This window comes from Pelodiscus sinensis, chromosome 5 (assembly GCF_052426305.1).
Source record: "Pelodiscus sinensis isolate ZL-2025 chromosome 5, ASM5242630v1, whole genome shotgun sequence".
Taxonomy (NCBI): domain Eukaryota; kingdom Metazoa; phylum Chordata; order Testudines; family Trionychidae; genus Pelodiscus; species Pelodiscus sinensis.
The window spans coordinates 107,339,168-107,358,947 of NC_143056.1; the positions used below are offsets into that span (position 1 = coordinate 107,339,168).

At 43.5% G+C, this 19,780-nt stretch overlaps 1 protein-coding gene across 3 annotated transcripts in view; it reads right to left on the bottom strand.

The window, feature by feature from the left end:
* Positions 1 to 19,780, bottom strand: part of ZNF143 (zinc finger protein 143) — a 140,483-nt gene that overhangs the window by 56,025 nt on the left and 64,678 nt on the right. For all 3 annotated transcript variants that reach the window (XM_075927952.2, XM_006129090.5, XM_075927954.2), the window contains 2 exons: positions 17,138 to 17,213; positions 11,331 to 11,456 (listed from right to left, as the gene is read on the bottom strand). In XM_075927952.2, coding sequence (XP_075784067.1) covers positions 11,331 to 11,456; positions 17,138 to 17,213 — 202 coding nt within the window. The remainder of the gene's footprint in view (positions 1 to 11,330; positions 11,457 to 17,137; positions 17,214 to 19,780) is intronic.

The following is a 19,780-nucleotide window of genomic DNA, read 5'->3' on the forward strand; positions in this document are numbered from 1 at the left end:
TTACAACAGTAGGTAGGTGAGGTTCTGTGGTCTGTGACATGGAGAGGACAGAATAGATGATCATGATCATGATGGTCCCTTCAGTGCTAAAGTCTATGAGCGGAGAAGAAAAGCAAAAGACATTGTATTAAGAGGAAAAGAACAGGGACTGCTAACAGGGAGCTTGAGAGGGAGTTCTCCAAGTGGAGAAGGAGCTAATACAGGACCCTTGAGAGAAGTGGCAGTCTGTAGTGTGTGTTTGGGGGTTTCTTGCTGTGTGCTGAGCTTGTGTTTGTGTGTGTGTGGGGGGGGGGTTTCTTCCCTCTTCCCCTCCCCGCCACGGAGTGTGTGCTGTGGCTGGTAGGTGGAAGCTGTGAACGCCTAATCAGGGTTTGAAATCTAGAAGCCTCTGCTCATTGGTTGAGCCTTAACCAGGGGGAGGGGCTATCAGGCAGTCCAGTGCTTTATAAAGGAGTGAGTCAGTGACCAGGGACTGCTAACAGGGAGTTTGGAGAGGGAGTTAGGAAGGTATGTGGGAATGGGGTGAGCTACACTCACCATTCTTTAAAATCTTTTTGCTACACTCCTACCCTTCAAGGAGGCATTGAATAACATCTGAGGAATCTCATAGAAGGAACGCAGGTATGGATAGTGATAGGTCTGCTGTTGTTTCCTGCACAGCATATGTGATGTTTGTGTTCCTCCAAGAAGAAAGAAGGGATTTCATCTGCACTAAACACAAGCTGGTCATCATTTTGGAAGAAAAAATTACAGGACTTGAGGCCAAAGTATCGACCCTACGTTCCAGCAGAGGGGATGAAGACTTCCTCGACAGAAGGCAGCGTTTAATCCTGCAGGCACAGCAGGCTGAAGAGCCAGTCAGGGCAGTACAGGACAAGGTAGAGAACTGGCAGCATGTAACCGCTAGAAGAAGGCGGCCAACTCAAGTATCCCCCATTCCTGTACAGGTAAGTAACCACTTTCAGGATCTCTCCACGGGCACTATGGTGGAGAATGCTGTGGCAGGGACCTCTCAGAGAAAAAAATCAGAAGGGAACACCATCTACTGGAAGGCATGGGCTACACAGTCTTAGGGACGGGGGTTCCACAACCACCACCCCCAAAAGAAGAAGATGGGTGGTGGTGGTCGGGGACTCCTTCCTAAGAGAGACTAAGTCATCCATCTGCTTTCCAGACCTGCAATCTCAAGAAGTGTGCTGATTAGCGGGGAGCTTGCCTTCAGGATGTGACCGAGAGTCCTCCAAAAGTGATTAAACCTTCAGATTGCTACCCTTTCCTGCTTCTCCATGTAGGAACAAATGAGATGGTAAAGAATGACAGCAGATTTATGTAGCACTGGGAAGAAGGATCAAGGAATCTGAAGAGCAAGTAGTGTTCTCGTCCATCCTTCTAGTTGAAGGAAAAGGTCCAGGTAGGGATCATCAAATTGAGGAAGTAAATGCTTAGTTATACAGATAGTGTCAGAGAGAGGGCTTTTGTTTCTTCAATCATGGGACTCTGTTCCAGGCACAAGGATTATTAGGAACAGATGGGACCCACGTAACTAAAAGGAAAGAGCATCTTCGCGGGCAGGCTTGCAAACCTAGTGAGGAGGACTTTCAACTAGGTTCGTTGGGGGATGGTGACCAAAGCCCAGAGGTGAGGAAGTCGGATACAGGGAAGAAACACAAGGAGGAACGAGCAACAAAGGAGGACCTGAGTTGAATGGAGAAGGTAGAGCGATCAACTGCTATCTAAGGGTGTGTCTAGACTATAGGGGTTTTTTTTCCCCGAAAAAGTGGCCTTTTTTCTACAGACCAGTCAAACTAAGAGAATATAGATTGGATAATGGACTGTAAGAGGGGCAGAAAGATGGCTAGACTGTACATCTGGTTTGTTTGTTTGCTTTGTTTGTTTGAAGGAGCTTCTAAAAGGTTTGAAATCTAGAAGCCTCTGTTAATTGGCTGAGCCTCAGTCAGGGGGAGGGGCTACCAGAGCTATATAATCCTGTGACTCAGCAACCAGGGAGCTTGTGAACAGAAACAGCTAACAGGGAGTTTGGAGAGGGAGTTTAGAAGGGGAGGCTAGAGGGCACTAGTGACTTCTCACCTTCTTTAAGACATAACTCTTATAATAATCTATATTCCAGAGGTTTAAAAAGAATCCCAGGTTATACTTAAACGTATTCATTAGAAAAATGGACACAGAAGCCCAGCAGCAGAGTGGGGGCTATCCTGTTTATTGTGTCGAGTATAACATGTATGATTACCTGCCCTGTGGTCGGGTGGCGTATTTGTGCACCCGTTGCAAGGAGCTCCTGACCCTCAGAGACCGAGTTCGGGCTTTGGAGGCCAGAGTGGCTGAACTGGAGGAGCTAAGGGAGGTAGAGAGCTATGTTGATGAGACTTTCCGGGACACTGTAGTACTGTCCCACCTCCAGTCTGAGAGCCCCAGTGCTCTTAAGGAGGATGAAAGTCTCAAGGGAACAGAGCATTCAATGGGAGCAGAGGGAAACCATCCCGTAGTTGGGACCCTCCTCCCAGAGGATGTTGCGGTATCCTCTCGCACTGAGGATACCTCTGAGGGGGAGGGAATGCCAGTTAGGAAGGGGCAGGTGTTAGCAGTGGGTGATTCAATCGTTAGAAACATAAATAGTTGGGTTTGTGATGACCGGGAGAACCGTCTGGTCACTTGCCTGCCTGGTGCAAAGGTAGCGGATTTCTAGAGGCATCTAGACACACTTATGTGTAGTGCTGGGGAGGAGACGGTGGTCGTGGTACATGTAGGTACCAATGACGTAGGGAAGGGTAGGAGAGATATCCTAGAGGCCAAATATAGGCTGCTAGGAAAGAGACTGAAATCCAGGACCTCTATGGTGGCATTCTCGGAAATGCTTCCAGTTCCACGCGCAGGGCCAGGTAGGCAGGCAGAGTTCAGAGTCTCAATGCGTGGATGAGACGATGGTGTAGGGAAGAGGGGTTTAGATTTATTAGGAACTGGGGACACTTTTGGGAGAGGGGGGCCCTATACAGGAAGGATGGGCTCCACCTAAACCAGGGTGGAACTAGACTGCTGGAACTAAACATTAAAAAGGCTGTAGAGCAGTTTTTAAACAAAGAGATGGGGGAAAGCCGATTGGTGCGGAGATGCACATAAATCGGATGGAGACTTCTCTTAGAGGAGAATCCGTTGATAGAGATTCTCTAAGCTGTAGTCAGAAAGAGAGGAGGGGAGAGGGCAAACCGTGGGCCAGAGCAGACAAACAACCACATACAAAGGAATCCAATGCATCAGGGAAGGGCAGACAAATAAGCAGTAGCAAATTTTTAAAGTGCTTGTACGCAAATGTTAGGAGTCTGACTAATAAGATGGGTGAACTAGAGTACCTCGTATTAAATGAGGAGCTTGACATAATAGGCATCACTGAAACCTGGTGGAATGAGGAAAATCTGTGGGACACAATCATACCGGGATATAAAATATATAGAAAGGATAGAGCAGGCTGGCTGGGTGACGGAGTGGCACTGTATGTGAAAGACAATGTAGAATCAAACGAAATAAAAATATTAAGTGAATCAACATGTTCAATAGAATCGCTATGGATAGAAATTCCATGCTCCAATAATAAGAAATTAGCAGTAGGGATATATTACCTGACCAGGACAGCGATACTGACATTGAAATGCTAAGGGAGATTAGAGAGGCTACCAAAATAAAGAACTCTGTAATAATGGGGGATTTTAATTACCCCCATATTGACTGGATACATGTCACCTCAGGAAGAGAAGCAGAGATAAAATTTCTCAATGGCTTAAATGACTGCTTCTTGGAGCAGCTGGTGCAGGAACCCACAAGGGGAGAGGCAATTCTCGATTTAGTCCTGAGTGGAGTGCAGGATCAGGTCCAGGATATAACCGTTACAGGACCGCTTGGGAATAGTGACCATAATATAATAACATTCAACATTCCTGTGGTGGGAAGAACACCTCAGCAGTCCAGCACCCTGGCATTTAATTTCAAAAAGGGGAATTACACAAAAATGACAAGGTTTGTTAAACAGAAATTAAAAGGCACAGTGACTAGAGCCAAATCACTGAAAGCTGCATGGAAACTTTTTAAAGACACCATAATAGAGGCCCAACTTAAATGTATACTCCAAATTAAAAAACATAGCAAGAGACCTAAAAAAGAGTCACCGTGACTTAACCACCATGTAAAAGAAGCAGTGAAGGGCAAAAAGATATCTTTTAAGAAGTGGAAGTCCAATCCTAGTGAGATAAATAGAAAGGAACATAAACACTGTCAAATCAAGTGTAAAAATGTAATAAGAAAAGCAAAAAAAGATTTTGAGGAACACCTAGCCAAAAACTCAAAAAGAAATAAAATGTTTTTTAAGTATATTAGAAGCAGGAAGCCTGCTAAAAAACCTGTGGGTCCCCTACATGATTGAGCTATAAAAGGAACAATCAAGGACGATAAAGCCATTGCAGAGAAACTAAATGATTTCTTTGCTTCAGTCTTCACGGCTGTGGACGTTGGGGAGATTCCTGAATCTGCACTGTCCTTTGTGGGTGATGAATCTGAGGAACTGTCCCGGACTGAAGTATCATTAGAGGAGGTTTTGGAACAAATAGAAAAACTTAATGTTAACAAATCTCCGGGACCGGATGGCATTCATCCAAGGGTTGTAAAAGAACTCAAATGGGAAATTGCTGAGCTATTATCTGTGGTTTGTAACCTATCCTTTAAATCGGCTTCCGTACCTAATGACTGGAAGGTAGCCAATGTGACACCAATATTTAAAAAGGGCTCTAGAGGCGATCCTGGCAATTACAGACCGGTAAGTCTAACTTCAGTACCGGGCAAATTAGTCGAAACAATAGTAAAGAATAAAATTGTGAAGCATGTAGAAGAACATAACTTGTTGGACAAAAGTCAACATGGTTTCTGTAAAGGGAAATCCTGTCTTACTAATCTGTTAGAGTTCTTTGAAGGGGTTAACAAACATGCGGACAAGGGGGATCCAGTAGATATAGTATACTTAGATTTTCAGAAAGTCTTTGACAAGGTCCCTCACCAAAGGCTCGTGTAAATTACATGACCATGGGATAAGAGGGAAGGTCCTTTCTCGGATTGAGAACTGGTTAAAAGACAGGAAACAAAGGGTAGGAATAAATGGTAAATTTTCAGATTGGAGAGGGGTAACTAGTGGTGTACCCCAAGGGTCAGTCCTGGGACAAATCCTTTTCAACTTATTCATAAATGATCTGGAGAAAGGGGTAAGCAGAGAGGGTATGTCTACACTACCCCCCTAGTTCAAACTAGGGGGGTAATGTATGCATACCGAACTTGCTAATGAAGCCCGGGATTTGAATTTCCCGGGCTTCATTAGCATAAAGCCGGCGCCGCCATTTTTAAAAGCCGGCTAGTGTGAACCCCGTGCCGCGCGGCTACACGCGGCACGGGCTAGATAGTTCGGACTAGCAAGCTATTCCGAACTATCTGTACGCCTCGTGGACCCGGCCTGAGCTGGAACTAAGCCAGGCTGCCTGCCCACCCAGGGGGGACAGAGCGAGAAGGAATCTGTTTAATCTATAACAGTAACTGATAAGCTTTTGCTTCTGGTTAATTGGTTAATCAACTACACTATTACATCCCTAAATCTAATGGTCAACAGCGTCTAATACTGCAGAGAGTTCCAGCAGGATGAAAATTGATCTCTAGCCATTGAAAAGGAGGAGATCATCCATCAGTGCCACTAAAGCAGTTTCCGTTCTTTGTCTTGCCCTGAATATAGACAGTGCTGGGTCACAATGCTAAGATCAGATAAATGAGCTTATGTCAGCCTTTTACTGGCTCTTCCCTTAACTTGCATAAGAATAGGGTGTCCCATCATCTCTGGTATCGGCATGCTCACTACTGGTTTATCCAGCTATGTAGACTTTCTTCTCAAACCCTACGCAACCAACACCCCCAGCTATCTCCAAGATACTACTGACTTCGTAAGGAAACTACAAAACATCGATAACCTCCCTGATAACACCATCATTGCCACCATGAATGTAGAAGCTCTATACACCAACATCCCACATGAAGATGGATTACAAGCAATTAGAAACACTATCCCAGAGGACACCACTGCCAATCTGATAGCAGACCTATGTAAGTTTGTTCTCACCCACAATTATTTCCAGTTTGAGAACAACTTATACCTCCAGATCAGCGGCACAGCCATGGGTACACGCATGGCCCCACAATATGTTAATATCTTTATGGCTGACCTAGAACAACCTTTCCTCAACTCCCGTCCCCTTTTACCCCTTCCTTCTCTACTTATGCTACAACGATGACATCTTTATGATCTGGACGCATGGCCAAGAAACACTGGAGACATTCCACAGAGATTTTAACCACCTACACCCCACTATCAATCTCAGCCTGGACCATTCTACACGAGAGATCCATTTCCTGGACACCACAGTACAAATCAGCAATGGAAAATTAGACACCACTCTCTACAGAAAACCCACTGACTCATACAGTTACCTACATGCTTCCAGCTCCCATCCAGAACACACCATACGATCCATCATCTATAGCCAAGCCATTCGATACAACCGCATCTGCTCTAATCCCACTGACAGAGACCAGAAACTTCAGGGTCTCTACCAAGCATTTATAAACCTCAACTACCCACCCGGAGAAATAAAAAAGCAAATTGAAAGAGCCAGGTGAATACCTAGAAACCAACTACTTCAAGACAGACCCAAGAAAACCAACAATAGAACATCACTTGTCATCACCTACAGCCCCCAACTTAAACCTGTCCAACACATTATCAATAAACTACAGCCTATACTGGAACAGAATACTAAACTCTGAGAGGCTCTGGGAGACAGACCCACAGTCTCCTATAGACAACCACCAAACCTCAAGATGATTCTTATCAACAACCACAAGACATACCACACTAATACCAACCCTGGAACCTTCCCTTGCAACAAACCCCGTTGCCAGCTTTGTCCACAGATTCACTCTGCTGATACCATTATTGGACCCAACCAAGTGAGTTATAAGATCAAGAACACATATTCCTGCGCATCCAGAAATATAATTTATGCTATCATGTGCCGAAAGTGTCCGTCCGCTATGTACATTGGACAAACGTCTCAGACACTTCGCCAAAGGATCAATGCCCACAAAACAGATATTAGACAGGATCACAAAGAACTAACAGTTTCTTGCCATTTCACCCAGCAAGAACATTGTCTCAACGACTTGATTACCTGCATCCTGCTTCAAAGGCCTTTTAAGACTACACTTGAAAGAGAATCCTCTGAACCGTCATTCATGCTTAAATTCGACACTTTACACTTATGTTTGAATAAAGACTCTAATTATCTTACCCATTACAAAAGATAGCTTCCCCAATTATCACCTCTAATATCATTAGCTCACAGACATTTACTTCCCCCCCTTGTCCCCTCCTTCATCCCCCTTCTGTTCTGAAATTTGATTTGTTCTTTTCATATGTGTTCATTTTTTTAATTGTATCCTTTGGTATATATGGTTATGCCAATTTTCTTCCACTATTTGATCTGAGGAAGTGGGTCTGGCCCATGAAAGCTCATCACCTAATAAACCATCCTGTTAGTCTATAAAGTGCTACATAGTCCTGTTTCTTTGAATAAGACAATGGCTATTTCACTGAGGAGTGGCACTGGTGTCCACAACTCTTTCTTGCAAGGAAGGGTATGGATCATATTTACGAGTCTTGTGTCAAATCTCCTTTAGGATATGCAAAACTTCTTGAGTTGAATGCACTCAACTCTGGGAATGCAAGTGGGTTTTTGGTTGGTGAACAGAGGCAGAATAGGTTCATGCTGTTTGAGAAGGCTTCAAATGTTACATGATCTTTGCAGCAAAATGGCATTCTTAGCCGTACTTGGTCCTTGGCTTTTTTGCAGGTTGCAAGCCAGTGAGTCTCAACTCATGACCAAATCAGCACACAGGTGAAGCCAATGTGACATCCTCAGGGCCACACAGATAGTGTGTGTGTGTGTGTGTGTGTGTGTGTGTGTGTGTGTGTGTGTGTGTGTGTGTGTGTGAATGGATAGATGAATAGAAATAGACAGAGACACACAGACAGACAGGATGCAGCCCACAACGATAACTAGGTTGAGAACCACTGTTGTAGGCACTCAGGACCAAAATAGTTAGGTTCTTGGAACAGGATTTGGCAGCTTCCACAGAAGTTCTCTTGGTCTTCAATACAGCCACAGCACAGCGTAAGCCAGGGTGAAAAACCTTTTTAGGTTCGGGGCTGCTGACCCACAGAAAAAAAAAAATCAGCCACAAAAAAATCATACACAAGTGAGAAAAATCATACACAAGTGAGAAGCAAAACAAAAAACCCAACTAAAACAACCACCCCTCACTGACATGGTTCTAGTCTGAGAAGGAGAAAGTCACTCCCTACATTCCCCACATACCGGCCCATGCTAGTAGATTTTGTGTGCTCCAGCCTCCTGCAGGGACTGGAGCACCAGCACAGATGCCATAATACTGGAAGGAAGCCCTGTGGGCAGGCGTTGAGGCATTTCTTATGTTTCATATTATTTGAAGCAGCCTTCTGCCATCAGGACTCAAGTTTCCATCCCCTTCTCTCTTCATCCAGAACAGAGTGTGTCAGAAAGCCAACATCTGCATGGGTAATGGGGACAAGGGGGCCAATTGTGGACTGGCATAACAATGGATGAGGGCATTGTAGAAAGACAACTCCCCATCCTGCAGGTGAGGTACTGTTGTCCTTGAAAAGGCTTTTGAATTTGTTTGAGTCCATGAGTCTTCATGGCTGAATCACGTATCTTGTTGCATGGAAAATGGAAGGTCTGAGACCTCTGAAGTTATGATACAAGGATCTGTGCAAAATAGCGGCTAGGTTGTGATGTCCTCTATCCTAATATAGAACCTAAAGATCAGGTCCAAAGTGTGACTAAGTTTGTAGATTAAACCAGAATCTGTGAACATCTTAAGGAGGGAAGTGAGAAGATGAGTTTCTGGGCTTTTGTATCTGTGGTCTTGTTCATATAAATAATGAAATCAACTAGGATGATAATTCTGGAGTATTTCACCATGGTCTCTAGCAAGTTATCAGTGAGCTCCATTGCGAGGTGTCTAGTCTGTGGTCGTCTGTAAGTGAGCATAAAAATCTATGGTAGCTTTAGCTCTGCTTTCCAATGTAAGATTAATTTATTCAAATGAAGTGATCTTACCTGAGGCACTTCTTTTGCATTTCAGGTTTGCAGAATGAATGCATTGCTATATGCCTTCTTGTGCTATCTAGGTCTGTGATATACTGAGAATCTTGGGGGAAACTAAGTGCACCAACACAGGTTGTGCAGTCATCCTTCTAGGTTTCAGTGATGCAGACTATGCCGGGTGCTTCATCACTGAAAAGAGCATGTTTTGTTGTTAGCAGAAGATCTTGCGTCGATCAATATCAGCTTTAGTTCACGATAACAATACAGAGTTGAGGGACTCCAGCGTTGTCTACAGAAGAGAAGTGCACTGTTGCAACTTGCATTGGTTCAGTGCATCCACATTAACCTCTTGTTTTGGGTACATCATTCTATTTGTACACAGACAGAACTCACTCCAACTACTGAGACTGTGAATTGTTGCATCCATTCATAATTCCTGGTGCAGCATCCAATGTCTGAGATTCCCAAACTACGGTCCATGAACCAGTGATGATCTGTGAAAGACTTCCTGATGATGTGTGAACTGATTACATGATGCTGGCTCAATTCCTTAGTTGTAGCTGCTAAATTGTATTAAAATATATAACATTCTTTACTAAAATGACTTTTCTATTTAAGGAAATGCTATATTGTCAAATATATATGATTGCAAAAGTGAAAGGAGGACAATTTTTCTGTTCAGATGAGGTCAATCCTATGAAAAAGTCAGAGAGCCCTAGTCCATGGTACTTAAATGTTCATTTGTCTGTACTGTGTAATGAGCGCATTAGTATAGTTCAATTCTCAACAAAGATCTGCATATGAGCTAGAAGGAGAAGGTAACAAATACCCTCATGCAGATACCATCATGAACAATCACCCGTGTCCATGGCCCACTGGCAGATGGCCAGGAAGATGGAATAATTTTCATTCATTCTGTAATTTTTATAAATTGTCATTTGTCTGTGGTTTAGGTTCTCTCTTATGGACCTGAATTACAACTAAGGGGTTTCTTCCATCTCTCTTTTTTAACCTCTAAAAACCAAAGACCACAGCCTGGAGGATGGACATTCTTCATTTGGTCCAACAAGTTTTCCACTATTCCACCCCCTCTAATCAACTGGAGGCCCACTTTTCTATCAATCTTTAGGGTACTTGGTTGAGAAAAGAAGAACAAAGAAGGGCTAGAGCACTATCATGGAGTATTTAGTGTCATAACAGGCTGAGGATGGATTGGGTGGTAATCCTTGCTGTGCATTTTTAAATTAATGCCCCTTTGTCAGATCTCACGAATGAAGGTGACACTATAGATATAAACACAGTCGGCATAACCACTATTACAGCAAGTAGATGGTGTGTGCATACAATACTTCTATGCATATAGCTGCTGCTAATAACTGATTTTTATTCTTTTTATTTTTCCAGTGATCTATCTCTCCATGTGATATACCAAAAGGCTTTATTTTTTATATAGCTGAAAAGTTTCATTGAAATGTTTGGAGTTTTGGGGGGTTTTAGGGCATCTTTTTGTTTCCTTCTGTATTGCTCTGAGGGTGTGGGGAAAAGAAGAACCAAGTCAAGATGAGTACCACCTCAGAAATTCTTGGTTCTAGTCAATATATTTGATAACTCTGAAATGGCAAAATTATCACTGAATGGTAACAGCATTGCAAATTGACACTCTGAGGAGTAATTGCTCTGTTCCAGCTACAATTCTAGTACCTTTTATCCACAGAGGCACTGCAAAGGTACAAACTAACTCAGTCATGTAGGATGCAATGATGATGCACCTAGTTCAAAGATAGTGCAACTGTAATAGCAGAGTGAAGGCCTATACGCTGTTCCAAGCAAATCTGTATGTTGAAATGAGGAGCATTATTATTGTGCAGGGACATCCGGCAGTGTCTGCAATGCTACAAGGTTGTTGTGCCAAGTAAGCTTCAAATGGGATTTTTGAGAGCATTTGTGCACCACAGTTGAGTATATTTATTCTTTCACAAGCATGTGTCACTCCATTAGCTAAGAGTTAAATTCCTTCTATAGTGTCTCTTTAAAATAAAGAACCAAGAAGTAGAGAGTGTGCATGACTGCAGTAAAGACTCCTTATACCTGTGTGAGTTCTGATGTGTTTCTGCAGGTCTCCAGAAGTCTTGAATGACTTGGTGCAGTTCTCCTCTGTACACCGATAGGGCTTCTCTCCTGTATGGGTTCGTACGTGGCTTTTTAATCCGTAACCTTGAAAACAATTTTGAAAATTGAAAGGTGGAGGAGGTGAGAGGAGGAATCTTAGATGTTATAATACTGAAAACAGAAATATCTAACACTCAGAATGTATCAGGTCACAAAAGCTGGACTTGCCAGTCTAGTTATAAAGTCCTCTGATCAATCAGTAACAAAAATCAGTTCTTCTGTTCATCTCACTTTCCAAACATATCAGTTTCATAACCAAAGTACTGCTTGCACTTTAGAAATCCTGTTTCATTTTATTTGTGAAAAAGTACTTATCCCATATTTTCTCTTTTTCTTTACAATAGGAGAAATCCTGATGAATATGTCAAAATGGTCACACAAGCTCCTATAGAAAAAAATAAAGCCCAGAAAAAGCTGTGCTCTCACTCTCTCTCACCAGCTACTCTCAACATAAAAGTTTCAGTCAGAGCTCAATCCTCATCCTACTGAATTCAAACACACAGTGACTCCCATTTTATTCGCTGTTTTTTTATTTTACAAATAGAGTTTAGAGTTATAAAACTGCACCCAGTCAAGCTTCACTTTTTTTGAAACATATTAACACGTTCATACTCACTGACCAAAATAGTCAATAGCCACAAACCATCTCCCCTTCTAAGGCAAATATCAGTAGTAAGAATTCTGTGATATAACAGCAATACTTGGTGGGATGACTTGCATAACTGGAGCACTGTCATGGAAGGGTATAAACTGTTCAGGAAGAACAGGAGGGGAAGAAAGGGAGGAGGAGTTGCATTATATGTAACAAAGCAGTATAATTGCTCAGAGCTCTAGTATTTAGAGGGATAAAAGACTGTTGAGAGTCTATGGGTTAAGTTTAGAGGTAGAAACAACAGAGGTGATGTTGTGGTTGGTGTCTGCTACAGACCTCCGGAGCAGGTGGATGAGGTAGACGAGGCTTTCTTCGGACAAGTGAGAGAAGCTTCCAGATTGCAGGCCCTGGTTCTCATAGGTGACTTTAATCACCCTGACATCTGTTGGGAGATCAATACAGCAGTACACAGACGATCCAGGAAGTTTGTGGAGAATGTTGGGGATAACTTCTTGGTACAAGTGCTGAAGGAACTGACCAGGGGCCACGCGCAGCTTGACCTCCTGCTCACAAACAGGGAGGAACTAGTAGGGGAAGTAGAGGTGGGTGACAATTTGGGAAACAGTGATCATGAGATGGTCGATTTCAGTATCCTAACCAAAGGAAGAAAAGAGAGTAGCAAAATAAAACCCCCCTGGACTTCAGAAAAGCAGACTTTGACTCCCTCAGAGAACTGATGGGCAGGATTCCCTGGGATGCTTACATGAAGGGTATGACAAAGTCCCTTGGTAGCTCCCCCTGGTGGTTCTGTGCTTCTTGGAGGTTACTTGAGCATCTCAGAGACTCACAGAGACCCCTTTGTTGCCCTGGGATTTCCCTAGAGGAAAGGGTCCCCACTTACTGAGTCATTTTCGTCACAGGCCAGTCCTTGGGGTTCATCATTCCCTTGCTCTGCTCTCCTCTGAGCACCTTCCAAAAACTCCCTCCTCGGGCCCCCTCCCCACTCGGAGGCCTTAATTGTCAGCAGGTGCTTAATTAACTCCAGCTGTAAGCTGCTTCCTAATTAGGCCTCTATTTTCTACCCTGGCTGCTGGGCCCTGTTCAGATGAGGCTAATTTGGAAACAGGAAAGCGTTAACACACCTCCCAATATGGCTGCCTTCTACAAGAGTTTTGCAGTTTGCAGGTTGTGGTCTGTCACAAGGGGAAAGGAGTCCAGGAGAGCTGGCAGTATTTTAAAGAAGCCTTATTAAAGGCACAGGAAGAAACCATCTCGATGCGCAGCAAGAAAAGCAAATATGGTAGGCAACTGGGGACATCCTTGGTGAGCTTAAACACAAAAAGGAAGTTTACAAGAAGTGGAAACTTGGACAGATGAATAGGGAGGAGTATAAATATATTGCTTGAGAATGCAGGGGAGTTACAAAGAAGGCGAAAGCACAATTGGAATTGCAGTTAGCAAGGGATGTGAAGGATAAAAAGAAAGGTTTCTACAGGCATGTTAGCAATAAGAGGGTCATCAGAGAGGGTGTGGGGCCCTTACTGGATGAGGTAGGTAACCTAGTGACAGATGATGTGAGAAAACATGAAGGACTCAATGCTTTCTTTGCCTCTGTCTTCACGGACAAGGTCAGCTCCCAGACAATTGCACAAGGCAACACATGGGAAGGAGGTGGACAGCTCTTGGTGGGGAAAGAACAAATTACGAACTATTTAGAAAAGCTAAAAATACACAAATCCATGGGCCCGGACTTAATGCATCCGAGGGTACTGAGGGAGTTGGCAAATGTCACTGCGGATCCTTTGGCCATTATCTTTGAAAACTCATGGAGATTGGAAGAAATCCCGGATGATTGGAAAAAGGCAAATGTGGTGCCCATCTTTAAAAAAGGAAAGAAAGACAATCTAAGGAACTACAGACCAGTCAGCCATACCTCAGTCCCTGGAAAAATCATGGAGGGGATCCTCACGGAATGCATTTTGAAGCATTTGGAAGAAGGGAAAGTGATGAGGAATAGTCAACATAGATTCACAAAGGGCAAGTCGTGCCTGACTAATCTGATTAGTTTCTATGATGAGGTAACTGGCTCTGTGGATATGGGAAAGTCGGTGGATGTGATATACCATGACTTTAGCAAAGTTTTTGATACGGTCTCCCACAGTATTCTTGTCCGCAAGTTAAGGGAGTATGGATTGGATAAATGGACTGTAAGATGGATAGAAAGCTGGCTAGACTGTCCAGCCCAATGGGGAGTGATCAACAACTTGATGTCAGGTTGGCAGTCAGTTTCTAGTGGAGTGCCCCAAGGATCTGTTCTTGGACCGGTTTTGTTCAACATCTTTCTTAATGACCTGGATGAGGGGATGGATTGCACCCTCAGCAAGTTTGTGGATGACACTAAGCTAGGAGGAGAGGTAGATACGCTGGAGGGTAGAGATAGGATCTAGAGTGACCTAGACAAATTGGAGGATTGGGCCAAAAGAAATCTGATGAGGTTCAACAAGGACAAGTGCAGAGTCCTGCACTTGGGATGGAAGAATCCCAAGCATTGTTACAGGCTGGGGACTGAATGGCTAAGTAGCAGTTCTGCAGAAAAGGACCTGGGGATTACAGTGGATGAAAAGCTGGATGAGTCAACAGTGTGCCCCTGTAGCCAAGAAGGCTAATGGCATATTAGGGTGCATTAGGAGTATTTCCAGCAGATCCAGAGAAGTGATTATTCCTCTTTATTCGGCTCTGAGGAGGCAACATCTGGAATACTGTGTCCAGTTCTGGGCCCCCCACTACAGAAAGGATGTGGACGCATTGGAGAGGGTCCAGAGGAGGGTGACCAAAATGATTAGGGGGCTAGAGCATATGACCTATGAAGAGAGACTGAGGGATTTGGGTTTGTTTAGTCTGCAGAAGAGAAGAGTAAGAGGGAATTTGATAGTAACCTTCAACTTCCTGAAGGAAGGTTCCAAAGAGGATGGGGAAAGGCTGTTCACAATAGTGACGGATGGCAGAACAAGGAGCAATGGACTCAAGTTACAGTGAGAGAGGTCTAAGGTTGGATACTAGGAAAAACTATTTCATTAGGAGGGTGGTGAAGCACTGGAATGGGTTACCTAGGAAGATGGTGGAATCTCCATCACTAGAGGTTTTTAAGTCTCAGCTTGACAAAGCCCTGACTGGGTTGATTTAGTTGGGATTGGTCCTGTCATGGGCAGGGGGCTGGATTTGATGACCTCCTGAGGTCTCTTCTAGCTCTATGATTCTATGGTTCTACCCAGAAATACAAGGGCATAATCCAGAGTACAACAGGAACTCAACAGAAAGGCTTCCATTCACTTCAATGGGAGTTGTATTAGGTCATACACGGACTGCCTAGCACGATGCTCAAAATTGGGGTTCTGGTGAAATTACAAGGGGGCCTAAGTTTTGGAGCTGAGGACCCTCTACTGTGAACATTCTCTTAGAAAAATTCTGAACAAGAGAACTCAGAGTTGCTGAAGACAGAGGCTGTGTCTACATTGGCACCCTTTTCCAGAAAAGGGATGCTAATGAGACAAGTCGGAATTGCAAATGCCGCGGGGAATTTAAATATCCCCCGCGGCATTTGCATGAACATGGCTGCCGCTTTTTTCCGGCTCAGGGCTTTGCTGGAGAAAAGCACCAGTCTAGACGGGATCTTTCGGAAAATAAAGCCTTTTCCGGAAGATCCCTTATTCCTGATTTTAAGAGGAAAAGGCCTTACAGGCAGTCCCCAGGTTACGTGGGTCCGACTTAAGTCAGACCCCTAGTTACGAACCGGGGGGGGGGGGGGGCACAGCATTTGCAATTCCAACTTGTCTCATTAGCATCCCTTTTCCGGAAAAGGGTGCCAATGTAGACACAGCCATAGAGAATATATATCTTTCCCAATCAATTAGTGATGTACATATTACTACTGAACAACTGCCATGGATTCTCCGAATGTGGTTCCTCATCTAACTTTACAATGTGCTCTTGCTACACTGAAGTTTTGATTAAAAAAAAACCCACTATCTGAAAACATGAAGCAAGACTACCGAGTTAGTCAATTCCTAACTTATGTTTTCTTATTTTTGCAATACAAAGCAGCCTAAAAATCCAACTAAAAAACTACTAATATTAAATCTATGTATTTTAATCCTTGAAGACACATTTAAACATCGTCAGGGTTTGCCAGGTTCAACTGGTATTATAACTGACCAAAAATATATTTAGACATGAAAAGGAAAAATATATTTGTCCCTCTGTTTCAACTGTATACAGCTTCTCATTCTATACACTGAAAATTAAAAACACTGTGCAACTAAACTTCTGTGCAGCTACTGAAATGCAGTTGTTTCTTTGTTGGTCTTTCAGCCCAGTATTTCTTATATTAATATGCCTACAAAGAAACCGGGCTTTCTATATGACAATGGAAGGAGTTCTTCATGCAACATTTTTACTCTTTCAAGTTTCTGAGGTTTTTTTAACCTCATCTCTTGTTTCTATATATTATAGTTTTCAAAAACCAAGAAAATATCACTTTAAAACCAGCTAGTGCTTGTATTACTATCCTCCATATTCTATATACTCATCTCATCACTGCATTTTATAGGATCAAATGAAATGTCATGCACAAATGGAAAAGTCTGTATGAGCTATAAAGTTCACTTAATTTATGAGAAATGTTATGCCTCGCTGTGACTGTGATAAAGAACCAGATCAATCACACCACTTGAAACAGATTATCTCCTATCAAAATTCTTTTCCACTGGGCATAAGAGGCTCAAATATCCTTATCTAAAGCCAGCAAGTTGCACCTCTTATCTTTACCTCATGTAACTCATGCAACTTACTCCACGTTAATAGATTTTTCTGTGTATAGTGAAGAAACTCATAATAGGATGTCAGAGTACACATTTTCTTCTTTTTCCATTACATTTATATTTCAATAATACTTAAAATACTCTTTTCCTTATACTTTATTCCATCTTTACTAAGCTATATTAGCTGAAAACACGTCCACTTCTATAAAAGTCTCATAAATAGATTTAAATCTTGTGTAAAAATTGCATTAACAAAAACATGTCTTATATGGAGATCTGTAGTAAGCTACAGCCTAAGACACTCTCCAAAACGTTACCTGTTGCAAATGCTTTGCCACAACCAGGGTGTTCACACTGGTATGGTCGATCTCCTGTGTGTGATCTTTCATGCACCTGTTAAAAGACACCCATCACACAAATATAATAAAGTCTTTTGTTTGACTTCTTGAATATAAAAACTATTTAATAGTAAAAAAAAATTATATGCTTAATATCTCTTTTAGGAAATCACTGCTTTAAAAGTGTTCTTTTTTAAATGGTAATAAAAAGATAAAGAATTTTAGAAAATAGGATAACAATGTCTGTTTTCGGGATCCGACTTGATGTCTCCATAAATTTCATGAAAACAGATGATATTTCCTACTTTTTGTAAATATACAAAATAGCCAACTGAAAGAGTCACCAAACAGCTATAATGGCAAATTTGACAGTAGTCTAACTATGTACCCTATGTGCCTCAAGGCCAACACTCCACCTCAAACTCTGAAGCCTCCAAGTGACCATCCCCCCCACTGAATTATACATCTACCCAGTACTCTACAATGGGATTTAATCCAGCTGGAGTGAGAGACTGGCTCTAGATTGCACTATCACTGGCAAGGTAGCAATAGGAGTGAATTATACTGCACCAACTCCCATCTGCAAGTGATTAATCTAGTCTAGCTGGCATCTGTTTTTCAATCTCTACATGTTCCCAATGCCTGAGTTAAGCATGGGATTGAGAAAGGGAACTAAAGAAAGATTAGAGAAACAAAAGCTGTTTCAACTTTTCAACATTGACTATTTGATCACTCTAAAGAATTAAACATCAAAATATAGCAATATAACAGAGCAGAGCTTACCACCATATATAAACACAAACATTAAAAACTAATTGTACCATCTCTAGGCTACTGCTGATGGTGGCAATCTTGATGAAGAATCTGCAGATATTTGCAATATAGGAACCTTACACAACAGACTATATGTGCATCCTTCCTCCTTTGATGATCAGAAGATTGACAAAACAGGGTTACTTACCTGTAACAGTTGTTCTTCGAGATGTGTTGCTTATGTCCATTCGAATGAGGTGTATGCGCGCCACGTGCATGGTTCCCAGAGCATTTTTTCCCCACCGGTACTAGTCGGGCTGGCAGGTCGCCCCCTGGAGTGGTGCTGTTATAGCGGAGCATAAGTACCCGTGCCGGCCCTCCCCCTCCTCAGTTCCTTCTTGCCAGAAAACTCCGACGCAGGGGAGGCAAGGGGGGAATCGAATGAAAATGAGCAACACATCTCGAAGAACAACAGTTACAGGTAAGTAACCCTGTTTTCTTCTTCGAGTGATTACTCATGTCCATTCGAATGAGGTGACTTCCAAGGTACCCACCGGAGACGGGGTCGGAGCCACCTTTTTTAGCTAACAGAACAACCACACTGGTATTCAGCGACAAACGAGGACTTTAATCAAGAAGTGCAACCATAGAACATACACAGAAACTCAAAACAGGTAGGTACAGCAGGCACGTAACACTACAGCGTACCACTCATCCCCCCCTTTTCATTTTTGTTTTATAGAATAGAGCCCAACACCACTGCGTCCAAGGTGGAATCCTCTTGTGCCTGTTGAGTGAGGGCACAATGCTCTTTAAACATATGGACAGAGGACCACGTAGCTGCCCTACAGATCTCAAGAATCGGGACTTGGGCCCCGAAGGCCACGGACGAAGCACGTGCCCTAGTGGAATGCGCCGACACACAGGGCGGCTCCCTGTGCACCAGAGTGTAGCACTTCCTAATGCAGGTGGATATCCACCCCGACAGCCCTTGGGCCGAACTGACGTCTCTTTCACCTGCTCAGCATAGGCAATAAACAGCTGTGATGACTTGTGAAACGGCCTCGTTCTGTCTATATAAAACGCCGGCGCCCTTTTCGTGTCAAGGGAGTGCAAGGCTTGAACAATCTCACCAACCACACCTGCAGCGGCCTGAGCCTCAGTCTGGCGTGCCTGACAACATAGGTGCAGGCCGCCATGTGACCTAGGAGTTTCATGCACGACAGCGCTGTCGTCAACGGGGACTGCCGAAGGTTGGATATTAGGATACTGTTCGCTTGGAATCTGGACAGCGGGAGGTAAGCGCGCCCTGTCCTGGCGCACAGAGCCGCCCCCATGAACTCTATGTTCTGTATTGGTGTCAATTTTGACTTTTCCTCGTTTACGACGAGTCCGAGTCTGTCGAAGAGAGACCTCGCCAACCCTATGTGCGTGACTATCTGGTCTCTAGACTGACCCCTGATAAGCCAGTCATCCAAGTATGGAAAGACTTGGATCCCAAGTCGCCTGAGGAAGACTGCCATCACCGCCATACAATTGGCAAAAACCCTGGGGGCCGGCAACAGCCCAAAGGGGAAGGACAGCAAAGTGGAAGTGTTGGTGGGATACCATGAACCAGAGGAACCTCCTGTGGTCTGTCCGAATTGCAACATGAAAGCAGACATCCTTCAAATCAGAGGCCTTATACCAATCTCCCTTGTCCAGCACCGGACTGATTGAGGCCAGGGTCACCATCCGAAACCTCTCCTTTTTTATGTGTTTGTTGAGGGCCCTGAGGTCCAGGATGGGCCGAAGGCCTCCTTTTGGCTTCGGAATAAGAAAATAGCGGGAATAAAAGCCCCTGCCCTCCCGGTGGGAAGGGACCATTTC